The sequence below is a fragment of the Dicentrarchus labrax genome, unplaced genomic scaffold (assembly GCF_905237075.1).
Source record: "Dicentrarchus labrax unplaced genomic scaffold, dlabrax2021, whole genome shotgun sequence".
Lineage (NCBI taxonomy): Eukaryota > Metazoa > Chordata > Actinopteri > Moronidae > Dicentrarchus > Dicentrarchus labrax.
The window spans coordinates 6,393,268-6,409,801 of record NW_026136701.1 but is presented as its reverse complement, the minus strand read 5'-3'; the positions used below and the strand labels follow the sequence as shown (position 1 = coordinate 6,409,801).

The window sequence follows — 16,534 nt, the reverse complement described above, 5'->3', positions numbered from 1 at the left end:
GAAAATCATCAGTTCAAAAAGTTGAACAAATAAATATTTGAAAGGTATTGAATTAAATGTATTGAATGTATTAATGTATTAATGTATTAATGTATTAAAGCCCCTCAGAACTTGGCTTTGAATTTTAAAGGTGCCCTGTGGAATCTTCTTGTAAACAAACATTGTGTTTACATTCAGTGTCACTCACCAAAACATGTGTATCCCTGCGGTCAAACGCACATGTCGACTGTATTATCTTCCTCCATAAATCATTTGCTAAATTGATTTTTTAAATATTTTATATTAAATCCTGCATGTTTGCATCAATACACATATTTACTTTCTAGCAGTCATCTTAAGATTTCTAAGAGTTGGTGCGTGTAAGTTCATGACATAATTTTTTCTACGGTGCTCCACCCACTTCAGATCAGTGCGAAGAGCAGAACATGCTGTGTTTATGTAGTGGTACGCTGTAGGTTGTGTCACTTATTTTGATTTCTACCAATGCTAAAACATAACCTGATTCTATTGTGTCTGATTACTGCTTGTTTTTAACTTTCCCTACCTAAAATTCTTCTCTGGAAGCCAATTTCCACCAATGTGACAGAAAAAAAAGAGATTGTTTAATTCATTATAATGAGAAACTCTCTCAAAATATTGACTTAGTATCTCAGGATAATGAGACTTTCTCAATATTTTGATAGAATGACTTTGTGATACTAAGTCATTATTTTAAAATACTCAGTAAAATATTGAGAAAGTTTATTATTGTAAGATGCTATGTCACTATTGCTGTCACTATTTTTTTCCCCCTACACATTTGCAGAAATGGGCTTCCATAGAAACCCTTGGTCACGTGTTGTTTTGTTTGTCTTCAGGGTTCAGAGGTGGTGGACCAGGTCCTGCACACAGTCAGCAAGTCCAACAGTCTGGAAGAGCTCACTCTGGAGAATGCAGGACTCAAATCGTAGGTTTTCCTCTGCCCGTCACCTCTCGTTGTTTTAATTTCCTCCTCCTTCTCCTCACACCTTCATTCTCAAACACTCCTCCACATCTTCTCTTTTGTCCTTTCCATTTGCTCCCGTCTTTTCTCTACCATCTCCCTTTCTCCTTTGCTTTTATCCTCTCTTCTCACTTCCATCTCTTTCGTCTCACCTCTTCACCTTAGCTCATCACACGTCTCCACTCCTCCTCACCCTCCCCTCCTCTGCTGTCTTGACCTTTTCCAATTCTGTCTCTCCTCCTTTTCTTTCCTTCTCACCTCTCTTAACCTCCGCTCTTTCATCCAATAATGCTCCAATAAAGCTCCCTCCTGTCTGCCTGTGGTGGGTGTATTGTTGCTCCACTGAAACATTAGTGAAATTTTGGGCTTCACCTGGCAAGGCGTTTCTCCTTCTATGCATGGCTGGTATCATTTAGCAAACCATTTTTCCTTATTTAGTATTAATTGAGATGAATTAGCTGCCTCGGGGCAAGATGATTTACTGCAGCATAATGATGAAGTTAACAAGTTTTTATACTTTACCTGTGTTAGATTACTTCCAATGGAGCTGGTAGTTCTAAATTTGAAGCTTTTCACACCAGAAACAGACAGTGAAGTTAAAATAATACCCAAATAGCTTACACCAAGTGAGTTAGTTGGATAATCAACTGTTCATTATGTGACTTAAAAGACTCCCACTGAAAAACACTTACTGATGTGATTTGAAATATGTGATTTAGAAGATTTAAAAGCCATTTTCAGGCAAACATATGAACGTACAGCGCAGTAAGAAAAAAATATCTTAAATACATTTATAAGCATGACATGCTCATGTTTGGAGGATGATTTTCTTAAAGTGAAGACGTGTTCCCACCAAATAATTCTTTGTGAACTACAATAAACCATGTTTTTACTATGGCTTAGCTGGCTTACTTAATGCGGCCTTAGTCTTTTTTTAATTTATTTTTTGTCCACTTTGGGGAAGAGGAACAATCTAAAAACACAAAACAACAACAGTGGCTAACGACGAACAGTTGCCTGCTGATGGGAAAAAAAAAGTACATTTGCAACCCACAAAACCTAAGCAATGCACTGAAAGCCTGGTAAAACCCCAAATTCAATATAACCTCCACTGTAAGGCTGTGTATCTTTTGATATGTTTAATACTGGTGCCAATACATTACTTGAGTTTTGATACCAGTACGAGAATAAGTTTGTGGACAAACACATTATTTTTCAAACTTTTTAGGCAAAGTTATTATTTAAATCAGGAAATTTTGTCAAAGGATAAATAAATCTCACCAATCTTTCAATACTTTTGATACTTTTTTAATAAATTTTTGATATTCTCTGCTTAAGACTTCATCAGTTGGTACTAAGTATATTTTTGATTCCCAGCTACCCCATCTTCCTACCCCTGGTCATACAGAAGATGAAATTGTGTATTTTCAAAAAAGTAACTCAACTTTGACTGGATGGATACATTTTGCCTTCAGATTCTACCTTCACAGCATGAACGCCCTTCAATTGAATTCCCATTTGTGCGAAGGGACAATACTGCCACTTGAGAGGGATATCATTACCAAGAAGTGTAATGGTGAAATTTATCAGGTTCATTCAGTTGAATTAAATGAATCTCTCCAGCAGATTCACTCAAACTTTAAGATCAGTATTGAGTTAGCAATTTTTACAGAAAACTTAATTTCCCCCATTTAACGTTTTGCCTCCAGGGATTTTCCGCAGAAGATGGCGTCGGCGCTGTCAGAGAACCCAGCGTCTGTGATTCACTCTCTCAACCTGGCTCACAACACGCTCGACAACCAAGGTATCGGCCAAGACTCTGTGAACTGTTTCTGCCTCCTACTGCTGTCTCTCTTAGGACATCTCCGATTGTTCTTCTGCCTTTACTTCGCCGCAGCTTTTGTTTACTCTCAAAGAATTCAAAATCAATCTCCTTCCTCACAGAACCCTTATTTTCTGTCTGTCTTTGTATATCTCATTTTTTTCTCTCATCCATCTTTAATGCTATACGTTTGAGTGGTCCTCTTTAGAGAAATTCTTTTATTTTTCGGTCTCGCCCACAACTCCCCTCGTAAGCCCTCACAACCTCTTGTGTTTCTCTATGCACACATATAGAAAGACTTGCATCAACCACCATTCACCTTTCTGCTCTGCCGTACGAGTATGAAAGACGCACCGGTAGAGAGTATGTACTCTACATGTGCTGGTATACCAGGGTCAGGCTTTGCATGCATGTCAGTATCACTCATTTGCTAATTTCTGTCCTCCCGTCTGACACATGTCACTTCCACTCGCTTCAATACATTCTTTGTGCTCACACTTACTGCACTCTGTTTGTGTGTGTGTGTGTGTGTGTGTGTGTGTGTGTGTGTGTGTGTGTGTGTGTGTGTGTGTGTGTGTGTGTGTGTGTTTGTGTGTGTATTGTCAGTGTGCAGACTTACTTTATTGCGATTACAGCCGCAAAGGTTCTACAGCTTTAACCACCATCACAATAATACCCATGATCACAACAAAGAATGACCTTCAGTGCTTTGCCTGTTTTCAGTGGCGGCAATGTGTTTTTTTATGCCTTTCAAAGTAAGAGTTCTATACATGCAGATTAATAAAAACCAATAAAGCTAGGAAGATCGGGGGAACCAGGAAAACAAAGTTTGGCCCTACAATAAATTCCATTTTTAATATAACGGAGCATTTCATATTATTATTATGATTGCTCTGATGTTTATAATGAAATTGCTGTGCTGAAATTAGTTGTTATATAATCCAGCGTGGCATATTGTATTCATGGGTTTGTCTCTGCACTGTTGGTATGTGGGAGAAAGTGAGATTGTAAAGTATGTTGGTGTGATGTGTTTTTTTTTTTAGCTGTAGTATACTTGTGGGTATGTACTACAGTATATGTGTATGTTTTGGAGGGGGTGATTAGAGAGAGAGAGAGGCTGAATTTTTAGCTTGATGTTCTGTGACAAAGCTCTGTGTGGGCTCATAACTCTTCACTTCAAGAGTGTATAGGTGGAGGGCTGTATGTGACATTTTCAGTTTCTCTAAGAAAACCAGCAAATATTCACATTTGACAGACTGGACGCAGTAAATTGTTGGCATTTTTCCTTGGTGCATGACTTAAGCAATAGATGATTGATTTATTGTCAATCAACTAGTCAATAAACCGTAATAGTTTTGACTCTAAATGGGTGTATATGTGTGTTTTTGTAATTGAATGAGGCCTTTATTTTCTCTCCCCGCTTTGTCTCCTCTCCTTATAACAGGAGTCTCCAACCTGATTCAACAAGTGTGTCGACTGAACAAGGGACTGCGCCTCCTCAATCTCTCCAAGACCTCCCTCTCCTCCAAGGGTAGGAGGGCTCCTCTGAAATACAGCAGCCTCTAGTGGCTGACCCTGCACACAAACACACATATGCCCAAATATTATTTGGAGCTGGTACAGAAATTATATTCTTACTCAAAGACACTTTATCAGAGTGGAGCTTCCTGTCTGGGTTTGAACCTAGGTTCCTAAACTCAAAAAACAGTCTTTCGAACCACAATTCTGCCCCAAATACCAGCCCAAAATGTTTTTTTTTTTTTGATAAACAGACCCATGCATGTACAGTGTGATCCATCTACCAAAGGATAATCAGGTCAAAATCATAAGTAGTTGATCTGTTTTTTGCCTCCTAAAATCCTACGTAGGAATTAGTGCAGTGTCCCAGTTCCATTGCTTTTATCCCAGACAATACAACCATGCAGTAGTGTTACAGTAGATTCAAAAGGATCAAATTGATGCAGATATAGATCTATACATTAATAGCCTAATCTTGATAGCATTCTGGTCATTATAATGTACTTTGTTGCATTTTTATCGCAGTTTCGGGCAGTAATGTTTATCCGATTTAGTTTATATGATGATTTTATTCCCTGCTGAGTTACAGAAGGGTAGTATGCTGCCCTTCAAAGGTAAAACACAGTAACTACATATTTAGTCAAAAGTGTGATCTGACCTTTTTAGTGCAATTTTTTTTACATTCCCATGAAAATTGTAGACAGTTGATGATCTATTCCCCTTCATTGTACTGTGCAATGAAAGAGATGCTGAATTGAACAAACAAGTAGTTTGCTAACAACTAGCTGAAGAGGGGAAGAAAGAGAATTATGTCAAGTGCAATCTGGCTGGTGCGATGGCCTTGGCTAAGCTTTGCTAAAGCTAAAAAAAAATAAATAAATAAATAAATGTAGCTGATTGTTTTTTCCCTAGCTGTTGTGAGGTAAACATCCTTCCTGATGAACTGACATCTAGTACTTCACTTTGTTAATCAACATATCGGGTAATGTAATGAGGGAGTATCTGGAAACCAACAGAAAAAAAACAGCTAAACTTCAGCTACTGCTAACTAGCATAGCAAAAACGGCCATTTGACTGGAATTGATTTTGTGTGGTTACGCTATCTTTACATCACATATAAGTAATATAAGGTCCGGTGTGTAGGATTTAATGGTGTAGCAGTGTAGTTGCTCCCTCGCCTCACCCTACCATTCCAAGCGTTTAAGATCATTTACGGTGGCTGCATAACGCACGAAAAATGCAAAAATGCAGTGTTTGGTTTGTCCGTTCTGGGCTACTGTAGAAACATGCCGGTTCAACATGGAAGTCTCCGTAGAAGCAGACCCGCTCCCTCTGTAGATTAAAACAGCTCATTCTAAGGTATCGAAAACAATTTTTATTTTTAGGTGACCTTTGAATATTATGTTCCATTTGGGCCAATAGATCCTCCTAAATGTTACACACTGGACCTTTTCAGTTGAGGCATTACAACCTGTTACAGTTTGGTAGCCAGCTTGAATGTGAAGCCCTTTTTTCCAACTTCCCTCCCTCTGTAGTCACTGTTCTCTACCTTTGTAGTGCAGTATGGCTGAGGAAGTGTTGAATGTAATTCTAAGGCTGAAACTGATTTTTGTATTTAAAACCATGACCTGGATACCCTGTTAGTGTACATTATGAATGGGGAAACCACACTAGGTGCGATTCTAAAAGCCAGGGGTAGACACAGTGATTCAGGAGGAATGCAGTGATTGTACTGACCTTGAATGGTGGGTGTTGGTATGACTTTGCAGGGGCTGAGCATTTGTTGTTGAATATTTATAGATCTCTCTCCCTCTCCCCCCCTCCTTTTGTCTGTCTCTAAAACACCTACACATATGCCGACACAGGCGCGTGCACACACATGCATGCGTATGCCGTCTCTTAGATCTGATCAGACATGCATATATCAGGCATGCTCTCACACATGCACTTGACATTGTCACACAGACCGGATGGCTCCTAAAAGTCTCCGCTTCCAGCAGAATCAAGCAGCTGATAGATGGATGGAGTGTTGGGCGGGGGGGGGATTAGACACCCTGTCCCCTCTTCCCCTCATTTCCTTCCTAATCGCTACAAATTAGGGATGAAGAGCTTAGCGCCTTGCCAGCTTCAGAGCGGCACATGTAGTCGATGGCTTCTTCCAGACACACTCCCAAAGGCTAGAGAAGAGAATAAATGCACTTCCTGTAACTGCTGGCCGTAATCAGTGATATACCGTAGAGTGAACTGCACACAACGTAACCGTGTTTGTAGACTTTTTTTATTTGTTCCTGCTGCTAGATATCTCTCCCGTGTTGTTATTGTGTCTATATTTAATCCTCAACTTGCCGTGGCGTGCTGTGCTTTGCGTCAGTGTTGCAGGGTGAGGATTTTAATGAGGGGTTCCATCGGGCCTGTGGGTGTAATTGTGTAGTGATCTGATTTGAGAGAATGATCTTCTGTTGTTTTGGCTTTCAGGGTACACATGGATACTAAGATGGGGGGGGGGGGCTGGCTTTCTCCAAAAGCTCTTTTCATGCTACCCAGCCATATAAGCTCACTAGTCCTGGCTCAATTATATTTTGCCACGAGCTTGCTCACCCTCTTCCATTATGTAGTTTGGTATTCATTAGTTGCTAATAAGTCACGTCCAGAGCATTAAATTGGCCCACTGAAAAAAATGGATGATTAAATGACTCATGACTCTATCCCTTCTCCTCCTTGTCTGCCCCTCTGTCTTGTCTCCTCTCCCCCCGTTAGGTGTGGTTTCTCTGTCCCAGGCGTTGTGTTCAAGTGACGACTACTCCAATTCTCTGCTGCATCTGGACCTCAGCAAAAACCCTGGAGTTCTGTCTGGAGAGGACGCCACGGTGAGGGACACGCATACAAAAACTTTTAATTATTGCCTGGGTAGGGCAAATTTGATGTGTAAAAACAAAATGCAACAAAGTGCATTTGAAACAGACTTGGAAAATAAATCATGACATCCATTAAACATGTGCCTCAAACATCTACTGAACAGAAACATTGTAGCAGATGAAAACATCAGATCAGTGTGGAGCGTTGAGGAGCCTGTAACCTTCATCAAATTCATACATAAACCATACAGAAATAACATTTTTCCATAATTTTTTCTACCTGATTTCCCATTGTTTACATTTAACTGGCACTCTTAATTATTTCATCTTGTTCAGCTCTAAGAATCAATTCCTATTTTGCTCATTTTCATAACAGTAGTGGATGTAAAAGCACAACAATTCACATTTTCTTTTGATGGTTGTCTGGAATTTTGGCTCACATTTGTGCAACATTTGGATGGAAACCTGACTACTGTTTTACAACATTTAATCAAGGGGAATTTAATGTGGCAACAAAAAAAGACCTTTTAATGTCAAAAAGAAAACTCATCCAAATGATGTACAAATAGAAAATACATGGCTGCTTAAGTATAGACCCAATTCTTTTTGCATTAAAGATCGTAAGTGAACAGCATTGCAACCCAACCCTACATAAGCAGACAATAATGGATGGATGGAGATGTGGACCACTCCGGAACATTAACATTGTTGCAGACCGAGTCCAGTTTTCATCCAGGATATCTCTGTATTTTTCTGCATTCCTTTTACTCTATTGCAGAGAATAATCCCCACAGCATGATACTTCCACCATCTTGCTTCACCCTGGGGGTGCTAAAGTATGTTGATATGATGATATGATAGATAAAAATCTCAACGTAAGTCTCATCAGACTGAAGAACCTTCTTCCAGCTGATGCCAGAGTCTCCCACATGCCTTCTGGCAAATTGTAGCAGAGATGTCCTGTGAGTTCTTTTTCCACAGTGGCTTTCTCTTCGCCACTCTGCCATAAGGCTGCGACAGGTGAAGCACCTGGAACAACTGTTGTCGTCTGCACTCTCTAATCTGAGCCTCTGAAGCTTGGAACTCTTTCAGAGTTGGCAGAGGACTCCTGGTGACCTCCTTCTTGCACACTCACACACTTTGAGGACAGCCTATTCTGGGCAGATTTACTGCTATGCCATATTCTTTTAATTTATTAATGATTTGATTTAAAGGTCCAGTGTGTAACATATAGGAGGAACTATTTGCAGAAAGGGAATATAAGCAATCAAGGAATCATGGAAATTAAGTCATCATTATACAACACAAGGTTTTATTAATTATATGAAAAATATAAACATTTTAAAAGATAAATAAAATAAAATAACTCAATATATTAAGTTATTTCTATACATATATACATACATTTACACCCAGGAAATAACTTTTTTAAATTTGGGTCTGGGTACATGTAAACAGCAGCAACAAGATGTTGTTCATCTGCACAGAAAAAGAAACAGTGTCCATCCACTTTGAATGCATTTCTGTCAGCTCGGAACACAGTCCGTCTGTCGAGTGCTTGATTCGGGATGTTGATGGCGCAGGTCTCTGTAAAGATGTAGGCACGACAGTCTCTGATTTCCCATTTTGTCCAAAACCAGACATTGGCCAGGAGCAGCCTTAAGTCCAAGCTGGGTCAGCATGGTTCCTATACGGCTCTCTTCCCCCTCCTAGAGCAACAGCACCCTGGTCCCGTCCGGTCAGTCCGGCTGGGTGGATCATCCTCTGCCGTTCTTTAATCCAAACCCCACACTTTCTTTTCCGATGACTGCAGGCCATTTCTGTCTTAGGTAACACATGTTTCAGTAATAAAGCCGACAGCAGAAATGTTTGAAGGAGCTAGCCTTTTGGTCGCAGCATCTGAATGTGCGGCTGTTGTCATAATCAAAATCTTCTGAATCCAGTCGATTTGAACAACTTTTCTCAGCCCCTTAAAATCAGACCCAATCAGACATCATTCAAGGAACAAAGCTGAAAACAAAAATAAAAAAATATCTTTTCTAGTCTATAATCTATAATCACCTGAAAATAAGAAATTGTGTTTTCATTGCCTTAGAATGAGCCCTTTTCGTCCACCATGTTAAACCGCCATGTTTCTACAGTAGCCCTAAAACAGCCTGTTCTCATTCTCACATCGTCAAATACAGAAGTGTTCACATGGCACCGCAGATTGCTACTGCCAGATGCCACTAAATCCTACGCACTGGCCTTTATTTTTATTTTTATTTTTTAAGTTATTTTTTTGCCTTTATTGTATAGTGACAGCCGAAGACAGACAGGAAAGAGGGGCAGAGAGAGAGGGGATGACACGCAGCAAAGGGCCAAAGGTCAGATTTGAACCTGGGCCGCTGCAGAAACGGCATACATGGGTCGCCAGCTCTACCGACTGAGCTAACCAGGCGCCCTACACACTGGTCTTTTACCTGTACTCCAAAGGATGCTTAATCACTTGGAAATATTGGGACTTGAATTCGTCCTCCTTTGTGGCGTTGCTTGGAGTGTGTCTGTGTCTTCGTGGTAGAGGTCTTTTTCTGTTGAGTAGTGTCAAAAATCCACGTTAAATGTTGTTTGATTCAATGTTGTAAAAACAATACGAGAACTTCTGAAGGGGGTGAATATTTTTTATAGGCACGCCATATTTTAGTTTATATATTGTATGTATGTATGTATATTTTTCATATTCATTCTCTAAAATACACACTTTTTTCCCCATGCAGAACCTGTACCTGTTCCTGGCCCAGCCCAACTGCCTGGTCCATTTGGATCTGTCTGGGACAGACTGTACCGTGGACTTGGTTTGTACTCACCATCACCATCACTATTACAGTCACTATCCACCCATCGCTGTCTGATCTCATCTCTAAGATGGGATTCAGGCCAAGGAACAGAAAGGGGTAGCGCCCTGAATACGAATCGCTCATCACACAAAAGCAATGTTAGCTCAATTGACTCGCATTCTTTCTTGGAGCTCCTCTGTGCATAATGCTTTGAGTGATGGTAAAAGCACTTAGAAGGCACCACAATAGAAATGTATAGCCCCTTATGAATTATACAAATAGTATGAATAGCATACAGGAGGTTATTGTTTCATGCGTTTGTTCACATCTTTGTCACTTCAGTGAGATGACTTTGTCTGTGTTTCTGTGTCTAAATTTAGCACGTCTGCCAGTGTGACAAAACGGTGTCTTGCCGCATTAGCAGATACGCTAACAGCTGAAAGGATGACAGAGCTTTCTCTATGAAAGAGTTCAGTGACCACGCTTGAATGTGTATGCCCCTGCTGGTTACTGCTGAGACGGCAGTTCTTCCTGTTTCACTGTGAACATACAAGACTCAGTAGAAAAATGTTGAAAGTTACAACTGTACTCAGGATGTTTTTAGTGTCTGTCTCCCTCTGGAAGATGTAGAGGTTTGTGAAAAGTGTTGGCTGAATGGGAGGTCACATTTATTGTTTATATCCAGTTGCTGCTGCTTTGTCAGTGCTGTATTCCTGCTGACAGGATACCCTGCAGTAGGGGACGCACAAGGTTGGATAGAACAGACCATAAATGCTCTGCTGCTGGGAGGTCAGAGGTCAGAGTCAGCTAGAGATCTACTCTTGCTCAGTGTCACCTCAGCACGGCGGTTGCTTGCTGACATGGCGGGTGGTGTCTGAACTCCGCACTTCCTATATTCCCATGATGCCTCGTCATATTACAGATGAAGCATATTTGCAGGTCTGCAGGTCTTGGACCAGCACTTTAACCTAGTGACTTTAATCCCATTGTTGATTCAATAATGTGTCCCTCCCAGTAGTGGAAATACTTAATATTACTAATATATTAAAAATATTTACTATACAAGTACTATACACAAGTACAGTTTCGAGTTACTTGTACTTATACTTTATTTCCATTTTATACTTTTCACTTCAGTACATTTGTCTACCAGCTGTAGTTGCTTGTTACTTTGCCTATTTTTCGTACATTAAGTGAAAAAAAATTCTCTTATACAGTAATTTTATTCTGGAATTGAGTCGTTTTTAAAAGTTTCACTTGTTCAATTTGCATTAGTAGTAATTTAATATACAGTTGTAGCAGAGTGAACAGTGAAATAGTAAGGCTGATGTTGATTAAATTACAAACAGTAGCATTGGATTACATGTGTGGATTGTTTCCTGTGAGTCCATTTTTACATGTGAAGGCAGTTTTAACCCAGCCTGTGAATGGCGGACTCCGCCACTAGCAAAAAAAAATCTACCACATAAAGAGGAAATCATAGAATATAAATTGATTGAAAGGCAACTTTTGACAAATGCTGACCGTAAATAGTTTAGTTTTATTTTATGAACTGAAGGATTAGAACTTTAAACTTCCCAATTCATAATATAAAGTAGTTAAAAACAGCTCCACCTTGACCAACTGCTACAGTGATAATAATTCTATATGCATATAACAGTATGAGGGTCCATTCTGTATAATGAGTACTCTGGCTGATAATACTTTTACTTACTTACTTTAACTTGAGTAAGGTTTTGAATGAGGAACTTTTACTCTAATAGAGTATTCTTGATAATTTACATTGTTGTATTACTACTTTTACTTATGTAAAAGATCTGAACACTTCCCCTGGTTTTGCTTACCACAGTGCCTTGCACTTTGCTGTTTGCTTTCTTTCCTTCCTGCACTTCAGTCGAGCAGTTTTAAACCCCTAGGAGCAGGCAGCATGTCAAGCAGGTATCTGTTTCAGGAAGGAATAGTCCACCCTGTGAAACCAATCCTCCTCCCTCCCCATAAATGTGGGCCATGAATTTTGAATTAAATTATGTGCATGAATGGAAGTCATTGCATCTATTCTGCTTTATTTGCAAGTTCTCAAACCTTGTCTTCCCCTGTTTCTCTTTAAAACTCCCCTTGAGACTAAAAGAGTATTCTCTCTCTGATATCTGCTTTGTGTCCTGTCCTGTTTTGCTAATTGTCATTTATCCATTAGAAAGGAACTGTCTGAGGGAGAATTTGTCTTTTTTAGTGTTGGCCTGTTGGATTGAATTATTAATAAGTTCCTGTTTTAATCTGCGTTGATGTACCGACAACGGTCGATTACTCAGTTTGCTTGATGGATCACACTGCCAGGGAAAAATTGATTTGTCCAATAGTTTAACCTCTCGCAAACGATGAGATGCCACTTAAACTCTTACAAGAAATTGGGTTTTGATGCCAATCATATTCGCCTAGAGCCCTCTCCTGTATAACAAATACACATATATCATCTTTATTTCCTTATTAATTTGGTCACATATTCCTGTTCATTCATTTTGGTGTATTTCAGAGTAGTTTGAAAGTGAGCCATATCTTCACAGGATGAGCGCTTCATTGGATATGCACTTTGATGGATGGTAGATGAGTTGCTGCATGATGTTATGCTGATCATAGAAGCAGGGAAATTGTAGGTGACACGGCATACTTAATTTCCTACACAACTTTTGAGTGGCTTTTTTCCATATTTAATGTGAAACTTGACATTTGATGGATATTCAATATAACAAATTGAAGAATGTAAGTAATTAATTTGTTCCCTGGTATGGTTTCAGCTTGTCTTTGATTCAGTGTAATACAATTACACTTCTTATTGCCCATTTGGTCCTGCTATCGGGAATTAGTAGACTTTCTCTGACAGATGAGCACTTTCCGTACACACTTTGAAAGATTGGTAGAAACCCGGTGTCTGCTATATTTCAGTCAGCTGCTGGAGCTACGGGGCATTAACCCTGGAATGGGCAAGTAAAAAAAGTCACTGTTCTTTTCAAAGTACCAGGGACTGAATAACTCAGATTCATGCTTTTTTATTTAGAAAATATGATTTTTATTTTCATTATTCCCAATTAAATATGTAGATTTTAAAAAATGAGTGGAAAACCTTTATATCAATTTTATCAGTACCAGTAACATGACTCCATAGCAATCTCTGCCTTGTCCTGTAGGGCAACCGTGAGGTTGACATTGTGGTTTTCTGTGAATAGTCTCAGCAATTATTGGATATATGCCATAAAATGTGATTCACACATTCATGTTACTCTCAGGATGAATAGTAATCACTTTGGTGATTCCTATTCCTGTTGTATCCTCATCATCATCATCAGATCATTTGTTCAATACTTTGGTTCATGATCAAATGCCTGTAAAACTAATGACATTCTCCTCAGGCTCAGCTGTTATTTGTGTTATTTTTTAGCATGCTGACATGCTCAGACGGTGACCACGATACACACTGTAACTGTTCAAGCACCTGCATGTTAACATTTTCATTGTAAGCACGTTGCTGTGCCTCTAAGAGCTGCTAGCATGGCTGTAGACTCTTCTTTTTAACATAAGATTTAATGTTAACAATGTATTTAAAAGTAGAACAGTTAAATTATTAAGACGTATCATTTAGTGTGGCCATAGATCATCAACGTCAATGTTGAGAACTACTGGTAGTTTAACTTTTTTAACACTACATTGTATTTTATTAGCTTATCATGTTGTTTTATGTTAGATAGGAATCTGAAAAGTAACCAGTAGCTATAGCTGTAATATATTGTAAAAAGTACAATATTTTCCCTCTGAAATGTAGTGGAGTAGTAGTATAGTCACATTAAACCACTGAAACTAAGACAGCACAATTTAGAGTCTCAGACATGTTAGGCTTAACCACTGAGGTCAAGTGCACACAGTAATAATGTACTGTAGCATCTTAGTATTTCAGAGAATATGTGACATTCACCTCGGATGATTTTATGTCCCTTGCCTATCACATATTGTAGATGTGTCTTGTACAAACCCTTACCATATGGCACAGATGGGATCAAATAAATCCTAAAACAAATTGCAAAGACTGTCCTCATCGTCCTGATTTGACCAGCAGTAACAACTCAACCCACTTGTTCTGATCTATTTTCACACACACACACACACACACACACACACACACACACACACACACACACACACACACACACACACACACACACACACACACCAATCTGCAGAGTCAGGCTTCTGTAAAATTCTATTTTTTAATGCCATCTATAATGCGAGTATGATACATTTAGGGACAGTTTTACTGAAGAGGCTTCGGCCAAGGAAGAAATACAGTAGCATCATTTTTTTTAGTGCGGTCAGATTGCATTTGTGTCAGCTTAAATCTGTGCAGCATTCAAGAGCGCCAAAATAACTGTTATACAACACAATCACATTCGCTGCAGTGAACATAACACGACCCATTTGTCTCCCTGTGTCTCCCTGTTTCTCTGCCAGTTGTTTGGGGCCTTGCTGCGAGGCTGCTGCGCTGACCTGTCCTACCTGAACCTGTCCAAGAACTCCTTCTCTCACAGGTGGGCGTTCACCTCCAGTGTAAATGTAAAGGAAGAAAAAAAAACACACACACACATTTGTTTTCTGGTTCTGACTCAGCCAAACAGCTCTGGAGGAATTCCAGTCAGGAGGCACTGAGCAGAGCGAGCATCATCATTTATTTTCTGCTGTAGATTAGTGTTTAGCCCTGGACCTCACTGACGGTATTAGCGTGCATGCTCATCCCCCCCCCCATTTGTTCTGCTTTACTGTGTGTGTGTGTGTGTGTGTGTGCTCGTGCACAGAATGTGTTCCCGTCTTTCTTTAATGTACACATGTCTCTGTTTGCTAACAAGTTTTCCATCTGTCAAGCACTTGTTTGCATGCCCACAAGTCTTTTTTTTGGGGGGGGGATACGTGTGTGTGTGTGTGTGTGTGTGGGTGTATGCGTGTGTCTGTGTTTACCTAGCTAGCAGGCAGAAGCGGCTCCAGCTCTCATCATGTCGTGTCCCCCAGGAGCCCAGGAGCTTCCCTGCTCAGCATATTACATTACAGAATTACAGAGAAAGAAGTTGGTGAAAAATGAGACTAATTTTAGACGGGAATTATTGTTCCAATCCCCAGGCTCCTGCGCCTGCATTTTTTCTCTCTCGCTGTGTCTGTTCTCTCTATCTACTGTATCTCTCACTCCATCTCTTACTTTTTGCATCTGTCTGGCTGCACCTCTAGTTCTTTTTTTTCACCATTCTTCCTTCATTATGATGTGATGATATGATGTGAATCCTTTCTAATTTCTGCTGCTTGATTAATCTTCTCTGTCGGCCATTTATCTTTTTCTCTCTATGGCTGTTTTCTCCTCTATTATCCCTCTCCTCTTCCTTACTACCTCCTTCACTCTATCATCCTCTCTATACACATCACCTCTCCTCCCTCTCCACATTCTCCACCCTTTATCCCCTTTACCACCACTCTTTCTCCTCATATCTTCCCACTCCTCCCCTCCCTCCCTCCTTCCCTCTGTTCATAGTTCACCCCACCTCCTGTCGGTCATGGGTCTGCTGGTCTTCTGGTATTAAATGCACCCTGGCTCAATGCTGCCGGTCAGACGGCTGCAGTGTTGTGGTGACAACACGGAGCCACAAAGCTGAACCGAGCTGATAAGAAGCACCTAGCTGCTGCTCATGAATATGGAGCGGACTGCCTCAGACACCTCCTTCACCCATCACCAGACCTACACACACACACACACACACACACACACAACCACACACACACACAGATGTGGCACTTTCGAGAAACAATGAGCCGTCCATGTAGATACTGTTACACACAGACACGTGTGGTAACAAGTTGCTGATACAGCTCCCTGGAGAGTGTTTTGTGAGAGACAGTGACACAGTATCTGCTTATGCGACAGCAGCCATTCTGTATCGGCGGAGTCCTGACAGGCTGTATGCTAATCATTACAAATGGGTCAAAGAAGAACTGGTGTTCCACACGCTGGGAGGTTATCATAGTTGCAATGACAGGGGCTTCTAATGCAGCTGCCTGGTTTTCCCTTACTACTATCCTAATGTCTTCATCTTGTTTTTTGCCTGCTACCATTACTCACTCTCTTATGACCTTTTCCATTTTTTATCCCTCATAACTTAATTTTCTGTTACTTTTTTCACATTCACATTTTCTTTTATTCCTTCTCGCCATACACAGTTTTAGCTTTTAAACAACATGGTTTTATCTGTGCGAGGTGAATGGGAGAGCATTATAAAAGATGTGACTCAGTCAACCATACATTTGCATGATCACTGGGAAAAAATTATGAACTGTAGTTCACAGAATAGAATTATTTATTATTTATTTGTGTCTGTGTCTGCGTGTGCGTGTGTGTGTGTCTTTGTGTGTGTGGTTGCATATGCAGGACTAGAAATTACCACCCGCCAAATTGTGGCTGGTATTATTGTCCAGTTACAAGCCAGCTTAAATCAAATTGTGATGGTCTTATTTTAAC

General features: G+C 40.1%; 1 protein-coding gene across 3 annotated transcripts in view; it reads left to right on the top strand.

The window, feature by feature from the left end:
• The window catches only part of carmil3 (capping protein regulator and myosin 1 linker 3), a 76,094-nt gene that overhangs the window by 27,698 nt on the left and 31,862 nt on the right, over positions 1 to 16,534 (top strand). For all 3 annotated transcript variants that reach the window (XM_051405350.1, XM_051405361.1, XM_051405372.1), the window contains 6 exons: positions 858 to 946; positions 2,692 to 2,786; positions 4,249 to 4,335; positions 7,080 to 7,189; positions 9,934 to 10,011; positions 14,491 to 14,567. In XM_051405350.1, the coding sequence (XP_051261310.1) occupies positions 858 to 946; positions 2,692 to 2,786; positions 4,249 to 4,335; positions 7,080 to 7,189; positions 9,934 to 10,011; positions 14,491 to 14,567 (536 nt within the window). The remainder of the gene's footprint in view (positions 1 to 857; positions 947 to 2,691; positions 2,787 to 4,248; positions 4,336 to 7,079; positions 7,190 to 9,933; positions 10,012 to 14,490; positions 14,568 to 16,534) is intronic.